Source organism: Aulonocara stuartgranti, assembly GCF_965226115.1.
Source record: "Aulonocara stuartgranti genome assembly, chromosome: 3".
In the NCBI taxonomy this organism is placed as follows: domain Eukaryota; kingdom Metazoa; phylum Chordata; class Actinopteri; order Cichliformes; family Cichlidae; genus Aulonocara; species Aulonocara stuartgranti.
Genome location: NC_138941.1, coordinates 76058486 through 76075178, shown reverse-complemented (window position 1 = coordinate 76075178; position 16693 = coordinate 76058486). Strand labels below are relative to the sequence as shown.

The following is a 16693-nucleotide window of genomic DNA, read 5'->3' as shown; positions in this document are numbered from 1 at the left end:
TTTTATTTCTTTATTCTTTTAGGAACTTTGAGTGGAATTTGTCAATCTACACTTAAATCTGCACTGAAGAAGAAGTTCCAGTGTGTGTTTGAGGGGATCGCTAAAGCAGGGAACCCAACCCTTCTGAATCAGATCTACACAGAGCTCTACATTACAGAGGGAGGGACTGCAGAGGTCAATGATGAACATGAGGTCAGACAGATTGAAAAAGCATTCAGGAAAACCGACAGATCAGAAACAACAATCAGACAAGAAGACATCTTTAAAGCCTCACCTGGAAGAGATGAACCAATCAGAACAGTGCTGACAAAGGGAGTGGCTGGCATTGGGAAAACAGTCCTAACACAGAAATACACCCTGGACTGGGCTGAAGACAAAGCCAACCAGGACATCCAGTTCATATTTCCATTCACTTTCAGAGAGCTGAATGTGGTGAAAGAGGAAAAGTTCAGCTTGGTGGGACTTGTTCATCGCTTCTTTACTGAAACCAAAGAAGCAGGAATCTGCAGCTTTGAAGACTTCCAGGTTGTGTTCATCTTTGATGGTCTGGATGAGTGTCGACTTCCTCTGGACTTCCACAAAACTACAATCCTAACTGACCCTAGAAAGTCCACCTCAGTGGATGTGCTGCTGATAAACATCATCAGGGGGAACCTGCTTCCCTCTGCTCGCCTCTGGATAACCACACGACCTGCAGCAGCCAATCAGATCCCTCTTGCATATATTGACATGGTAACAGAGGTCAGAGGGTTCACTGACCCACAGATGGAGGAGTACTTCCTGAAGAGATTCAGCAATGAGATGAAGGCCAGCAGGGTCATCGCCCACATAAAGACATCACGAAGCCTCCACATCATGTGTTGCATCCCAGTCTTCTGCTGGATCACTGCTACAGTTCTGGAGGATGTGCTGAAAACCAGAGAGGGTGGAAAGTTTACCCTGACCTTGACTGACATGTACAGCCACTTCCTGGCGGTTCAGGCCAAAGTGAAGAAGGTCAAGTATGATGGAGGCGCTGAGACAGATCCACACTGGAGTCCAGAGAGCAGGAAGATGATTGAGTCACTGGGAAAACTGGCTTTTGATCAGCTGCAGAAAGGAAACCTGAACTTCTATGAATCAGACCTGACAGAGTGTGGCATCGATATCAGAGCAGCCTCAGTTTACTCAGGAGTGTTCACACAGATCTTTAAAGAGGAGAGAGGACTGTACCAGGACAAGGTGTTCTGCTTCATCCATCTGAGTGTTCAGGAGTTTCTGGCTGCTCTTCATGTCCATCTGAACTTCATCAACTTTGGACTCAATCTGCTGGAAGAACAGCAATTGACTTCCAAGACTTTTAAGCGGAGTAATTCTTTAGAGTGGCTGACTTTATTTCAGAGTGCTGTGGACAAGGCCTTACAGAGTCCAAATGGACACTTGGACTTGTTCCTCCGCTTCCTCCTGGGTCTTTCACTGCAGACCAATCAGACTCTCCTACAAGGCCTGCTGACACAGAAAGGAAGTAGCTCACAGACCAATCAGGAAACAGTCCAGTACATCAAGAATAAGCTCAGTGAGAATCTGTCCGCAGAGAAAAGCATCAATCTGTTCCACTGTCTGAATGAACTGAATGATCGTTCTCTAGTAGAGGAGATCCAACAGTCCCTGAGTTCAGGAAGTCTCTCCACAGACAAACTGTCTCCTGCTCAGTGGTCAGCTCTGGTCTTTAACTTACTGTCATCAGAAAAAGATCTGGATGTGTTTGACCTGAAGAAATACTCTGCTTCAGAGGAGGCTCTTCTGAGGCTGCTGCCCGTGGTCCAAGCCTCCAACAAAGCTCTGTAATTAAATGTGTACTTATACCTTTCTATAAATACAAATAATGATTTAACTAGCAATCGAACTTGGAGAGATCCATCGATTAATTGAATCAGCGATTTTATTCAGCCACAGGGCTATATCTTCACACATTAATCCATTTTGATTTGTCAGGTGATATAAAATGTAACCAGTATGCACAATTTTGGTATGATTTTATCTCGGTCATTGTCAACCAACCGTGGGTGCAATTTGGATTTCAGCCTTGGAAATTCTAGGCTCTATTCCCGACAGGTGTTCCTGTATACTATGCTGGCCACTTGGTTATGGCTTCCCATGTATGGTAAAATCCTCCATGCATGTTACGAAGCTTTCTTGTTTTGATTCCAGTGACTTACTCTCTGCAGGTATTTGGTGATTGCAGGTTTCCTAGTGACCCCTCACTTCTCCCGCCCCTGAGATTACACCGTAGATGGTTAAGTGGAGAATATTTGATCAAATTTGATTTATTCTCCTGGCTTCAATATCTCTGGTATACTTCTTCAAGCGGTTAACCAAAGTTTTTGGTCTTTGCTTGGCATGGTCTGAGATATAGACAGCTTGTTGTGCTTATTAGCTGCTTCCTTGTCTTTGTCACACTTTTCTACAGTTCTAAGGCAGTTTCTCTGTGAAGTTCACATTCCAGTTGCAGCGTATTCAGTAGTGATGTGTCGGTTGCGAACGAAACGGCTCTTAGAGCTGGATCTTTGACGTGAACGACGGGAGCCGGCTCCTTATCGCGAGCCGTGGGTTTTTTTCTTTTTCTTTCTCTCACCCTCTCTGTCGCACTTTTTTCCGCTTCACTCCGCATGCGAGCCTTGTGCTTTACGCTGGGAAGAGGGGGGAGGGGCGGTAGTTACACTCGCAGTAGCACAGGAACAGAGCGGGAGGGAAAGAGAGAGAAAGAGAGCCAGGGACAACAACGTCACATTAGAAGTTTATTCGTGCAGGCCCATATGACAGAGAATGTGCATCTTCTTTTTGTTTTCATATTTAAATTTATATTTAATTGTGTTGTGGTTTGCAGTGTTTTGCGTTGCTTCACTTTAAATTTGTTTTAAAGGAAAAAGCTGAAAATTTAAATAGCTAAAGGTTGAAATGTGAATAGTTGGTTTTTGTATTATATCATTTATTTATTACATTTTATGTGGAGTGAATAAATAAAAGTATATTTACGGTGGCCCCTAGAGACAAAGCCCATACAAACTTCAAAACACGTACGAACTCTGGAGCACGTACAAACCCTGAAGCACGTACAAACTCCAAAACATGTAAAAACTCCAAAACACGTAAAAAGTCCATAGCACGTACAAACGCCGAAGCACGTACAAACTCCAAAACACGTACAAAAGACAAAAGAAGTGCTCCAGAATGCTAGGCCCAGTGTTGAGCTGTTGTTACTTAGTGGCTACACAAGCCAGCAAGTACCAACGACCGGATTTGGTGTGTGGTAGTAACAGGTAAATGAACATTTTTTTAAATTATTTTAATATATATGTATGCTTGTGTATAAGTACACAAACAATACACATATGCTTTCAACTGTGTAATTTAATTCTAGGTAGCTCTGTTTTGGAAGTTCAGTTAATGCTAGAAATGTTTTTTGGAGTTTGTACGTGCTTTGGAATTTGTACGTGCTTCTTGGAGTTTGTACGTGTTTTGTCTCTAGGAGCTACCGCATATATTTATATATAAACATATATAAATAAAACTACTTTTTTTAACATTAGTAATTCCTTTTGTGCATAATTTTATATTATTGTTAATAATAAATTAATTAAAGCAACAAAACAACCTGAAGAGCCGGTTCGGAGCCAAAAGAACCGGCTCTTTTTAGTGAGCCAAGCTGAAAGAGCCGGTTCTCTAAAAAGAGCCAGAAGTCCCATCACTAATATTCAGTGCTTGCTCTGAAGTTTAGGGGTTTTTTTTTCGCTTTAAAAATAGTTTTACTTCCCATGCAGTGAACAGCGGACACTAATGTTTTTGTCACTTTATACGGAATCAAACTCAAAGTAAAGTCAGTACTTCCACGCTTTAAACACTGCACAGTCATATGCTCTCCTGCACTCGATATATTATCCATTGTTGATCTGCACACAGCTTTTGCCACGAACGTTGCACTCGCTTACGTCATTGTCATGAGACACTCTCGCAAAAAAATCACGGTTTTAGTAATGCAGTAACGCAGCGTGCTTTCGGGAAAGTAACAGTAATCACCTTTATTGCAATAGTAATCCCTTACTTTACTCCTTACTTGAAAAAAGTAATCAGGTTACAGTAACACGTTACATGTAACACGTTACATGTAACATTGCTTGTAACACGTTACTTGTAATGTTACTTGTAATGCGTTACCCATCTCTGGTCAGTAGGGATGGGTATCATTTAGGTTTTATCCGATACCAGTACCAAACCAGTACTTTTGAAATGTGTCGGTGCTTAAACAGTGCTTGAACCGGTGCTTAAAGAATGAAGAACACAAACTTTGTCCAAAAAACTCTCATGTTTAGCTGTTTTTTTGTAAAAAGATAACAATGTTAGCCTTTTCTGCAGCTATAGGGGATTTCTGGTATCACTCTTGGCTGGAAGCAGTGCTTAATCAATGAAAAAAACACGAACTTTATCCAAAAACCTCTCATGTTTAGCTGTTTCCCACTTTTTCTTTTGTCATTTTAGCCTTTTAGCCAGGGTGAAAGGAGTATCTGCCATCAAACAAGAAGACAGCCGCATGTAATTACGACGGTGTTTGCTAGTTCACCTTACATGCATTAATTTAATAACGTAGTTAGCCCACTCAGCGTAAATTACACACGAACAACATTAAGCTACTCACGCAGAGAAGAACGGCTGCTGCTGCCATCATCATCATCCGTCATCATTTCTGCTACACTGGCAGGGCTAGGGGCCAGGACTCTGCTCTTCAGGTTTTTGGGGGATGTTGCTAACTCCGGGACCGATAACAGGCACCACCCGCAGTATATGTGCTCAATGTGAGGTCTCGCAGCAAGCTATCAAGTACGGTGCATTTCTCGGCTTTTAAAAAAACGCTATGTGTCGCCAGGTGTTTCATCAGATTCGAGGAGTTACCTCCTTTGCACAGTATCACCTTAAAGCACTTGTTGCTGGCTGCTGAGTTTGCATCTTTTGCTGTGAAGTACAGCCAGACTTTGACTGCTTTGCCTTGGGCGTGTTTAATCTGTATTTCTGCTCTAAAAGAATGTACGTACCTGGGCTCGCCTACTACGCTTGCAAAGGTAAAATGATTGGCTAGAATCCAAAGTGTATGACATCTCAGTAAAAAAAAAAGCACCGAAGCACAGAACTGGTGCCATAATGGCACCGGATACCGGTACCCATCCCTACTGGTCAGGATGATCAGTTTTGTTGTAGTGTACATCAGCTGGTTGGTTTCAGTGATGGTCACTGTAGGGATTGTCCCTGATGCTGCATTCACATCTTCTAGTAGACTTTAAGAGGATATTTCACACATTGTCCTTTTTCATTAGTACATACTCGGCTCGACTCAATGCAACTTGACTTGACACAGTTTTAGTTGTTTTCCATTACAAATAAGTATTACTTCATGTGCTTGGGTTGATATAGCAACGCGGCTGAAAGTCCTGTACCATTATTGGTATCAGACACAAATAATACAACAAAGGAGGATGTTGAGGGCATGGTGTGCCTGCTGCTCGATGTTTGCCATTTTGTCAGACTCTAGGATCACGATGTTAGTTTTTTTGCAAACATTTCGTTGTTATCAGGTTTCAAAAATGTGGGTTTTGATTTTTATGAAGGAGACACTCTTGTAACTCATCGAGTGATGCCACTCACTGGCCACTGTGTGGCATGCAGTCTGTTCCATCCATCTGTGGTTCGGGCATCCTTGTCAGATGCCTAAACCACCTCAACTGGCTCCTTTCGATGTGGAGGAGCAGCGGCTCTACTTTGAGCCCCTCCCGGATGGTTGAACTTCTCACTCTATCTCTAAGGGAGAGGCCAGCCACCCTTCGGTGGAAGTTCATTTCCGCCACTTGTATGCGCGATCTCGTTCTTTCGGTCACTACCCACAGCTCATGACCATAGGTGAGGGTAGGGACATAGATTGACCGGTAAATTGAGAACTTCACTTTTACACTCAGCTCTCTCTTCACCACGATGAACCGGTACAGCGTACGCATCACTGCAGCCACAGCACGAATCCATCTGTCGATCTCTGGCTCCCTTCTCCCGTCACTCGTGAACAAGACCCCAAAATTCTTAAACTCCTCCACTTGGGGAAGGAACTCCTCCCCGACCCGGAGTGGGCACTCCACTCTTTTCCGGCTGAGAACCATGGCCTCAGATTTGGAGGTGCTGATCCTCATTCCCGCCGCTTTACACTCGGCTGTGAATCATTCCAGTGCGAGCTGGAGGCCATCACCCGATGAAGCCAACAGAACCACATCATCCACAAAAAGCAGAGATGAGATTCTGAGACCACCCAAGTTAAAGCCCTCCGCCACTTGGCTGTGCCTAGAAATCCTGTCCATAAAAGTTATGAACAGAATCAGTGACAAAGGGCAGTCCTGGCGGAGCCCATTACCCACCGAGAACGAGTTCGACTTATGTGTACCAAGCTCTTGCAATGGTTGTATAGGGATCGAATGGCCCGTAGCAATAGGCCAGACACCCTATACTCCCATAGCACTTCCCACAGGACACTCCGAGGGACACGGTCGAATGCTTTCTCCAAGTCCACAAAACACATGTAGACTGGATGGGAAAACTCCCATGTGCCCTCCAGTATCCTCGAGAGGATAAAGAGCTGGTCCAGTGTTCCACAACAGGACGAAAACCGCATTTTTCCTCCTGTATCTAAGGTTTGACTAGCGGATGGACTCTCCTCTCCAGCACCCTGGCATAGACTTTCCCAGGGAGGCTGAGGAGTGTGAGCCCCCTGTAGTTGGAACACACCCTCCAGTCCCCCTTCTTAAAAATAGGGACCACCACCCCGGTCTGCCAGTCCAGGGATACTGCCCCTGATCTCCACATTGCAGAGGCGTGTCAGCCAGGACAGCCCTACAACATCCAGAGCCTTCAGGAACTCAGGGCGGACCTCATGCACACCTGGGAATATGTTCTAGTCTATATTTATATTTAACCTATGATTACTGTTGACTAGTAACAGAATAAGTTAGTGACCAGTAGTAATATCATTGTTTGTTTTGGGGTTTTGTTTTTTTTTTCAGATTGAGTGGCTGTAACCTTTCCGAGAGAAGCTGTGAAGCTCTGTCCTCAGTTCTCAGATCCCAGTCCTCTAATGTGAGAGAGCTGAACCTGAACAATAATAACCTGCAAGATTCAGGAGTGAAGTTTCTGTCTCTTGGAGTGGAGATTCCACATTGTAAACTGGAATCTCTCAGGTCAGATCAAGTCATATTTTGTTTTTTAACAAGCAACAACAATAAACAGTAATAATTGTTGCTAATTAAATGTGTTAAATAAATTGACTTCTTCCAAAAAATGCTACCTTTGAATTTTTAGTAATGGAGTAGAAGTCACTGTTTAATATTATGTCTGTAAGAATTCCAGCCAGTCCTGCTATTAGAAATACTGGATAATCTCAGATCTTGTCTCATGAATACACTTTATCACCAGGTTTTTTTTGTCTTCTTGTTTGTTTGTTTTTCCTTAGACTTAGAGGTTGTAACCTTTCAGAAAGAAGTTGTGAAGCTTTGTCCCCAGTTCTCAAAACCGACTGCTATAGTCTCAAAGAACTGGACCTGAGTGACAACAATCTGCAGGACACAGGTGTGAAGCTTCTGTCGCTTGCAGCAAAGAGTCCACACTGTAAACTACGGACTCTAAGGTCAGATCAAGTGTTTGTTCTCTCTTAAAAAATAAAAGATATAACCAATAAGAACTGCCAATAGTTAAGTGAACTTCACACTCATGTTGTTTTGCCTTTGAATTCTTATATTTTAGTATAAATTACAGTAAACTACTACATTTGTCATGTTGTTAGGTCTAGGTATGAGTCACCAATGTACACTAAGAAGGTGATTTCCACAAAGAAATATTAGTTTTTTTAGGTTGGATAAACAATCTAAGAAAATCTAAGAGCAGTCAAAATCTACAACATTAAACTCTGGCTACTTTTGTGAAAATACTCTGTGGACTGATGAGACAAAAGTTGAACTTTTTGGACAGTGTGTATTCCATTACATCTGGTGTAAAAGTAACAGCATTTCATAAAAGTAACATCACACCAGCAGTTAAATATGGTGGTGGTAGTGTGATGATCTGAGGCTGCTTTGCTGCCACAGGACCTGGAAGACTTGCTGTGGTAAATGGAACCATGAATTCTGCTGTGTACCAAAGCATCTTGAAGGAGAAGGTCTGAGTTCTGTAACAGGACAATAATTCAAAACGCAGCAATTCCGCCTTTAAATGGCTTAAGAAAAACAAAATGAAAACTTTGGAGTGACCTAGTCCAAGTCCTGACCTGAATCTGTTTGAGATGCTGTGGCATGACCTTAAAAAGGTAGTTCATGCTTGGAAGCCTACCAATATTGTTTAATTAAATGAGTGGGCCACAGTTCCTCCACAGTGCTGTTAAAGACTCATTGCCAGTTTTTGCAAATGTTTGATTGCATTTGTTGCTGCTAAGGGTGGTACAACCTGCATTTAGAAACTGCTTTTTGTGTTTACTTGTGTCATCTTTTTCTAATATTTAAATTTGTTTGATGATCTGAAACATTTAAGTGTGACAAATGTACAAAGAATCTCTAATCTTTGGATTTCTTTAGGTCCTGTTTTATTTTAGTGCTCTTTTGTCTCCTGTGTCTTGCATTTAGTCATTACCCTCCAGCTTTACATTAAAGGAAACGACAAGGACTGCAAAAGCATTCATGACACCACTTTATATCTTTATTTTTATGATGTAAACCATAGTACAAGACAGAGTGGCAGGTTCTGTACAATCTTGCAATGTGTGTGCTTTGCACAGGTTATCACTTCAGATGATGCAAAACGATTGGTATTACCTGGAACATGCTTTTTACACAGTTGAAGTTTGTTATTATGCTTCTTTGTTGGGTTTTAATTCCTCAGATAACGCCTGCCCACTGCTCCTCCTGCTTGTTTGTCAACCCTAATATGATATTGCTCTAGCACTATTCAAACCACATGATTCATTTGCTGCTGGGCTCTTCTAAATGACAGTTTTTGTTTTAGTCTGTCAAAACATTGATGGAATGAGTTCTATGAATGGTAAAGCTTTAAGGACTCCAGTCGGTCGTAAAATAGAATAAAATATTGCCAATTCAAGTAACTCTTCAATGAAGCATAAAAAACTTTTTTTGTCGTCTTAAAAATTTTGAGTGCAGCTGTTGTGGTATTAATAAGATGGAATTTAACTGAATTATTGTTTATAATTTTTTAGAGTGAGTCATGGTAATCTCACAGAGAGAAGTTGTGAAGCTCTGTCCTCGGTTCTCAACTGCCAGTCCTCTAGTCTGAGGGTGTTGGACCTGAGTAACAACAACCTGCAGGATTCAGGCATAAAGCTTCTGTCTGCTGGACTGAAGAGTCCACACTGTAAACTAGAAGTTCTTGTGTGAGTTGAAGTGGTAATGTGTTTATCTGTTTACATAAATATTTATGTCCCATATTTAATATTTGAATGTTTTACACATTAAAAATTTTTTTTTGATGAGTTTAAGACAATAGTGAGCTCTATTTCTAAACTAGCATTAAATATTGCAAAATCTAGTAGCTCCCTTAGTAAGCATGATTCATCTTTAACACCTGTGTTATTTGTCTTCCTAATTTTTCAGACTGAGTGACTGTGACCTCTCAGAAAGAAGTTGTGAAGATCTGTCCACACTTTTCAGTTCGAACTCATCTAGTCTGACTGAGCTGGACATGAGTAGCAATAACTTTCAGGATACAGGAGTGAAGCATCTCTGTAGTGCACTGCACAGTCCACACTGTACACTCAAAAGTCTCAGGTCAGACGAACTGATACTGCTTATTCATTTATTTTTGTTTTTGTGTTTCTATCAATTGAAAAAAAAAAATACATTACAAAATGTTGGTAAGTCGATTTCATTCACACTTTGTTTTATATTTGTATTTTAAGCATTTTAATTTAATTCTTGATTTGTTTAACATAAAATGGAGGATTCAGTCAGTAATTAAACAAGATTACTTATTTACAAATCTAGATTAAGGAGCTGTAATCTCTCAGAGAGAAGCTGTGAAGATTTGTCCTCAGTTTTTAGCTCCCGGTCCTCTAGTCTGAGAGAGGTAGACCTGAGTAACAACAACCTACAGGATTCAGGAGTGAAGCTTCTTTCTGTTGGCGTGAAGAGTTCAACTGAGATGAAAACTCTCAGGTAAGATAAAGTGATATACCTTTGATAAAATTACAAAAATACATTTTAACTATTTTAGGTAATTATATGAACTATATGAATGCTATTATTGTTTCTTTGTATTTTTTTCTAAGTCAAAGTAAACGGCACCATTTCTGACTTGTTTAACACAAGGGACTGCTTTTGTTATTTCCAAATCTAGTAACCTCTCACTAAGGTAGGAATACTCATTAACACCAGTATTTCTTTTTCCTGTCTTCTTCCTAATAAAATTTAGACTGAGTGGCTGTAAACTCTCTGAGAAAAGCTGTGAAGCTCTGTCCTCAGTTCTCACCTCCCAGCCCTCTAGTCTGAGAGAGCTGGACCTAAGTGACAATGACCTGGGGGATTCAGGAGTTAAGCTGCTGTCTTCCGGAGTGGAGAGTACACTCTGTAAACTGGAAATTCTCACGTAAGGATTTTGACTTTTCAATAAAGATCATTTATTGCATGAATAAATGATCATTTAGATGATAACTCATTTAGAATCGTATCTGTAAATATGTATTGGCACATTACCATTTCTCTAAATCTTCCAAATTCTACCCATTTAAAACATATTAATGCTAGTGGCTAGTATCATACGTTAATAATAACTGGTCCACAAAGTCTAGTGTGCACCAAATCTACTGCTGCACACTGAACTTGGTGGTGAAACTTTGCCGTAATGACTTGGAATTTGTCTGTGAGTTCAGTTATAGGGGGAAATGCTTATGCAGTTCTAGGATATCCAAAACTTTGCACTGAAGCTGTGACAACTGTCAAGAGAGGTGGGACTGAAAGAGATTAACTCTGTCACTTCACATTACAGCTGAACTATGGTGCAAGGTGTCAAAATCCAGCCTTTTGTTTTTAAAATGTTAGAGTGCTATAAAAGTTTATCTGTCTATTCCTTTGCTAATGGTAAATAATTGTAATTATTACATAATTATTATTATACAAATACAATTAAAGTATTAATATGATGAATGGGAAATACAGCTTGATTAGTGAACTTGTTCCAATATCTGACTTGTGACTGATTCAGTTTGTATGTGTGTGCCTCTATACTGGGATCCTTAAATAAGCAGAAATATAAGCATGATACACAGCCAAGAGCTTGTCTGGGATCTATAGTGCTTGGACAGAGTGACTAAACATACATTTATAGAACATTTTATCTAACCATGACATACTTAATAAAAGAAACTATCCTGAAGTATATTGTGATTGGTGAGCTAAGAGTTTCTAGAGGAAGAAGTGAGAGAAAATATTCCTATGTTTTTGAATTAAACATGGATGTATGATGATGATAGCTGGATAACAGGTGATTACGCCAGAGTACCCAAAATCTTTGGACCCAAAAATTATTTGTTTTTTTCTGTTCATTTTTGCCATGCTAGATTATAAATTCAGGAAAAATTTGTCACAAGTGAGTCCACTCAGAAATTCTGAAAGTAGTCTCTGGAGACTTGTTTTTCCAGCGACTGCGAGGCCCCTCCACACAAGTCACATTACCTCTACCAAATGCGATTACTCTATCAGAGCACCAATCAGGATAGTGTTCCCCATATCTTCTTCACAGTTTATCCTACGATCAAATTGGCTTAGAAAAAATCTGAACTTCTTACTCAGTAGCACTAATCTGGTGCCAATCAGGCATCTGAATGTCAGCACCTGGAGTACCAGAAGCTCAAAACAAGAGTCAAAATTTTAAATTATGGGCAGCACTGTGGCACGGTGGTTAGCACTGTTGCCGCACAGCAAGAAGGTCCTGAGTTCAATTCCACCATCAGGCCGGGGTCTTTCTGTGTGGAGTTTGCATGTTCTCCCCGTGTTAAGGTTAATTGGTTAATCCAAATTGCCCATAGGCGTGAATGTGAGAGTGAATGTGAGTGCGAATGGTTGTCTGTCCCTGTGTGTTAGCCCTGCGACAGACTGGCGACCTGTCCTGGGTGTACACCGCCTCTCGCCCTATGGCAGCTGGGCTCCAGCGTCCCCCGCGACCCTGAAAAGGATAAGCAGAAGCGAATGGCTGGATGGATTATGGGCACAACCGACTCTGATGCTCAACCCACAGAAGTATTCTCCTTAGCACTATTTAGTGATTCAAAACTCCCTAGATCCACCAGGAGAAACCATTTCGACCCTGTCCTGAAAAGTAGAACAGTCAAAGTTTATCTCATTCACATCTGCCTCTGATCATCCAACACCCACCTTGTCTGCAGCTTCACCTCCTCAGCTCTCCTGGTCAGGCCTGAAACCTGTCCAATTAAACTCTGGATTCTCTTTATTTGCTCTGCTTAATTCTCCACACTCTGGAATCTCCGCTCAATTCAGTTACTATTCCCATGCTGCTCTAAAGCAGTTGTATTGCTATTTTGTGTGTCTGCAGACTGTCAGGATGTCTGATCACAGATCAGGGCTGTGATTCTCTGGCTTCAGCTCTGGAGTCCAACCCCTCCTATCTTAGAGAGCTGGACGTGAGCTACAATCATCCAGGAGACTCAGGAATGAAGCTGCTCTTGGCTGGACTGAAGGATCCAGGCTGGAGACTGGACACTCTCAGGTATGGAGAGAATGTCTGATAGAGGAAGAAGAGCTGAGCCCTCTACTACAAAGCAAGGGCAACATAGAGGAATTTTCTTTTACTGACCTGGTTTCACTCACATTAACATCAGAAATGGGGACAAGCAGTCTCACAAAGCTAGTTATCAAACTGATAAGTAAACCTATGGTTTATATGAAAGGAGTGGCACTACCAGCATCTGACAAAACATGAACAAGTGTACTAGTAGCAGAGCAAAGATTTTACGATACTGACGGACTAGATGCGCCTGCTCCTTGTCATTTCAAAATTTTTCTCTCTGACTTTGTATCCTCTACGAGAGTTTGTGTTGTATTATGTTCACAGCTTATGTTTTTCATTTTCTATTATAGAAGTCTTTTTTTAAATTACTAGTTAAAGAAACAAACAAACAAACAACCATGACAACAACAACAACAAACAAAAAGACAGTCTGGGCCATATGCTACCAGAACTACCAGAACTACACATTTATTTCTTACAATTTAATTCCAAAGAATCATGCTGACAGATCTTTCTTTGTCACAGCAGCTTTATCTTTAACATGCAGAAAAAGAGTTAAATGTTTGACTTCTCTACACTGACAGAAAGGGGAGTTTCAGTGGTTTAGCCTGCTTAAGATCAAAGTGGGCTGTATGTGGCCCACAGTGTAAAATGAGTTTGATAACCCTGGTCTAGATTAACGGATGAATAGAATACATTTTCTGGGATTTCCTTTCCTGCATGAGGGATGATGCATTAAGACATATTTATATGGAACTGAGACTGGTATGAAATAAGATTTTACCTCTTTATATATACACCTATACTGTACCTATGTTATTGATTTAACTTCATAATGTTTTTCAGTGCTTTTTAAATTCAACATCTATCTTACCATCTCACTCAGCAAAAAAAAAAGGAACCATTTAAATATGACAGAAATACTGATTTTATTTATATAAAATTGTATTTAAAATATACAAATATGTTCCCATATTGCCCAGCTTGAAGTGTATTTGTGAAAATGTTGGACTGTTCCTTTATCAGTGTCTAACAGTATGTGTACGAGAGCCATGTAATGTCCATGTGTGCATGCTGAAAGAGACTGTGCTGGTCTGACCCCCCTCCTCCTTTCAGGGTGGAGCCTGCTGGAGTCCGATGGTTGAGACCAGGTCTGAGGAAGTGTAAGTGTGTTTTTATTGTGATTCATGAAAACAAAGCAGCACACATTCAACCATCTTCAAACTGTCACATCACTCATTCACATCTCTGATGTCAGGAGTCATCATCAAAGTGTCAATCAATGAACAGATGATGGATCAATAACTGCAGCTGGATTGTGTTTGTTCTCTCATCAGATTCCTGTCAACTCACAATCGACACAAACACAGTGAACAGAGAACTCAAACTGTCTGACAACAACAGGAAGGTGACACGTGCGGAGGAGTATCAGTCATATCCTGATCATCCAGACAGATTTGATTGGTATCAGCTGCTGTGCAGAGATGGTCTGACTGATCGCTGTTACTGGGAGGTCGAGTGGAGAGGAAATGTTGATATATCAGTGAGTTACAGAAGAATCAGAAGGAAAGGAGAGCTACTAGATATTAATTACTGTTTGTTTGGGTGTAATGATCAGTCCTGGAGTCTGGAATGCTCTGCTGGTGGTCCTCATTGTGTCTGGCACAATAACAAGCAAATTCTTATTCCCATCTCCTCCTCCTCCTCCTCCTCCTCCTCTGTCTCTAACAGAGTAGCAGTGTATGTGGACTGTCCTGCTGGCACTCTGTCCTTCTACAGAGTCTCCTCTGACACTCTGATCCACCTCCACACCTTCAACACCACATTCACTGAACCTCTTTATCCTGGGTTTCGATTAGGGTACAGCTACACTGGTTACCTCTTTTCTGGTTCCTCAGTGTCCCTGTGCTGAGTGGAGTGTAAAGAGTGTCCTCCTGTTAGAGAAACACTCTGACTGTTGAACAGATAGTTCAGTCTGTTCATGTCTGTCTCTTACGCTCAGAAACACGTTTTCAGATTCATGAATTCAATCAGTTGATGTTTTAAACTGTTCTGAATGATTCCTTGTAAACTTCTTGCTCTTCAGTCTTTTAAAGATGGAAGCTCCCATTATTCCAGGATCCACATGTTGTTTTTCTGTCTTTTTCCACTCAAAGCTGAATATCAGTATGTTGTGTTTCACTAAAGCTCAGTTCACAACCCTGCATTTTCAACAAGTCTAAGCTCACTATCATGTAATGATTTTTCTTGATTATACTAGGTATGGGTTAATTTGCTTTAAGACATGCTGCTTTACTCAATTTATACACATGTCAACGTTTTAACTGAAAGTAGGTCTGAGAGGGTTGATTTTCTGCATGTCAAAGTTGCCCATCAGTGTTGGTCAAGTTACTTGAAAAATGTAATTAGTTACTAATTACTTGTCCAAGAAAGAGAAACAGTCTGACTGTTGAACTGACTGTTGACTGTTAATCACAGAAGAAATTTTCTTAACATTTAAATCTATTTTCTGCATATTCCAGCATATAAAATAAAATAATGTTTTGTTTTTACACTCACTGTTTCAAATAGATGTAAGTAAAACACAGCAAAAAATAAATACGGTGCTGCAGCGGTCATTTCAGTGGGGGGATCCAGGGGTTTCTCTGTGAATATTCCTGTAGCAGCGTGCTAGCGTGCTTGCTCAGATTTGAAGTTTAATTTTTTGCTGTAGAAAGAACAGTGTACAGCAGATGCTAATGTGGAAGCCACCCGTAGGTAATTGTGTTATGAGACTTTGAGATATTTGTAGGCATGTGAAAGCCGAAGGTGTGGTTTAGAAATAAAAATAAAAGACCAACAACATCTGGAGGACGTCTGTCAGGTGTGCACCTGTAAAGAGTCGATTCACTCTAATCAGCCGAAGGTGGACTCTTGGTTGTTTGTTAGTCCCAAACGCTGCTGCAAGGCTCTTAACTAAGACAAGAAAAAGAGAGCACATTACACCAGTGTTCATTACACTGGCTTCCAGTACATTTTAGAATTCATTTTAAAAAAATTTAAAATTTAAAATCTTTTAAAGCTTTGAATTGTGATGCCACTGCCTACATTTCTGATCTTTTAGAACCCCACGCTCCCTCTTGCAGCCTGAGATCATCTAATCAAAGGCTGTTGGTAATCCCATGAACTCGTTTTAAGACCAGAGGACATAGATCTTTTAGAGCGGTGGCCCCCAGGTTGTGGAATGCTCTCCCTCCATCATTACGTTGCCTGGATTGTATTTATTCTTTTAAAAAGCAGCTTAAGACTCATTTATTTAGATTGGCTTTTAATTAGATTTGTGCTGTATGTTTGATTATTAATGTATTTTATGCATTTCTGTTTTTATATTACTGTGAAGCACTTTGTGGTTTTTATCCTGTGAAAAGTGCTATATAAATAAATTGATTTGATTTGATCTTTAGAAAGCGACTGCTGTTTGAATGGTCATGTCGCATTAAATCTGTCTTCTACGTCACTGACACAAGACAGACGCCAATTATCAGCGCCGGAGAAGCGCCCGATAAGACATCGCGAACGCTTCCTGGCCATCGAGTGAAACTGTTTGGAAGACAACGTTGGAGAAACGTGAACATTTTATTTGTACTGTATAATCTACAGATTCTGACAGAAATCTGCAACTATCCTTTGAAGCACCACTCCTCTCTAAATCAGCAATAAGGATCATTATTAGGCCATATGTAAATAACAAAATAACTTTATAACTTAAAGCAAAATTGGGAAACGTAAAGTCTGAAACAAGTCTTTATATTTACGGCCATCAGTCAAACAATACTGTTTGGTCTGGGTCTAAACAGAGCGCGTTGTGTGTCGCGTCTTCTTTTGCGCATGCGGGCTGCTTTGAGGG

General features: G+C 40.7%; 2 protein-coding genes across 10 annotated transcripts in view; both read left to right on the top strand.

The window, feature by feature from the left end:
- Positions 1 to 16255, top strand: part of LOC309703459 (uncharacterized protein) — a 41633-nt gene extending 25378 nt beyond the window's left edge. For all 9 annotated transcript variants that reach the window (XM_082528275.1, XM_082528282.1, XM_082528276.1 and 6 more), the window contains 10 exons: positions 23 to 1823; positions 7071 to 7244; positions 7517 to 7690; positions 9266 to 9439; positions 9660 to 9833; positions 10050 to 10220; positions 10477 to 10650; positions 12613 to 12786; positions 13924 to 13970; positions 14145 to 16255. In XM_082528275.1, the coding sequence (XP_082384401.1) occupies positions 23 to 1823; positions 7071 to 7244; positions 7517 to 7690; positions 9266 to 9439; positions 9660 to 9833; positions 10050 to 10220; positions 10477 to 10650; positions 12613 to 12786; positions 13924 to 13970; positions 14145 to 14719 (3638 nt within the window). In that variant the 3' untranslated portion in view covers positions 14720 to 16255. The remainder of the gene's footprint in view (positions 1 to 22; positions 1824 to 7070; positions 7245 to 7516; positions 7691 to 9265; positions 9440 to 9659; positions 9834 to 10049; positions 10221 to 10476; positions 10651 to 12612; positions 12787 to 13923; positions 13971 to 14144) is intronic.
- Positions 1 to 16693, top strand: part of LOC309703476 (NLR family CARD domain-containing protein 3-like) — a 103971-nt gene that overhangs the window by 31973 nt on the left and 55305 nt on the right. The window lies entirely within an intron of this gene.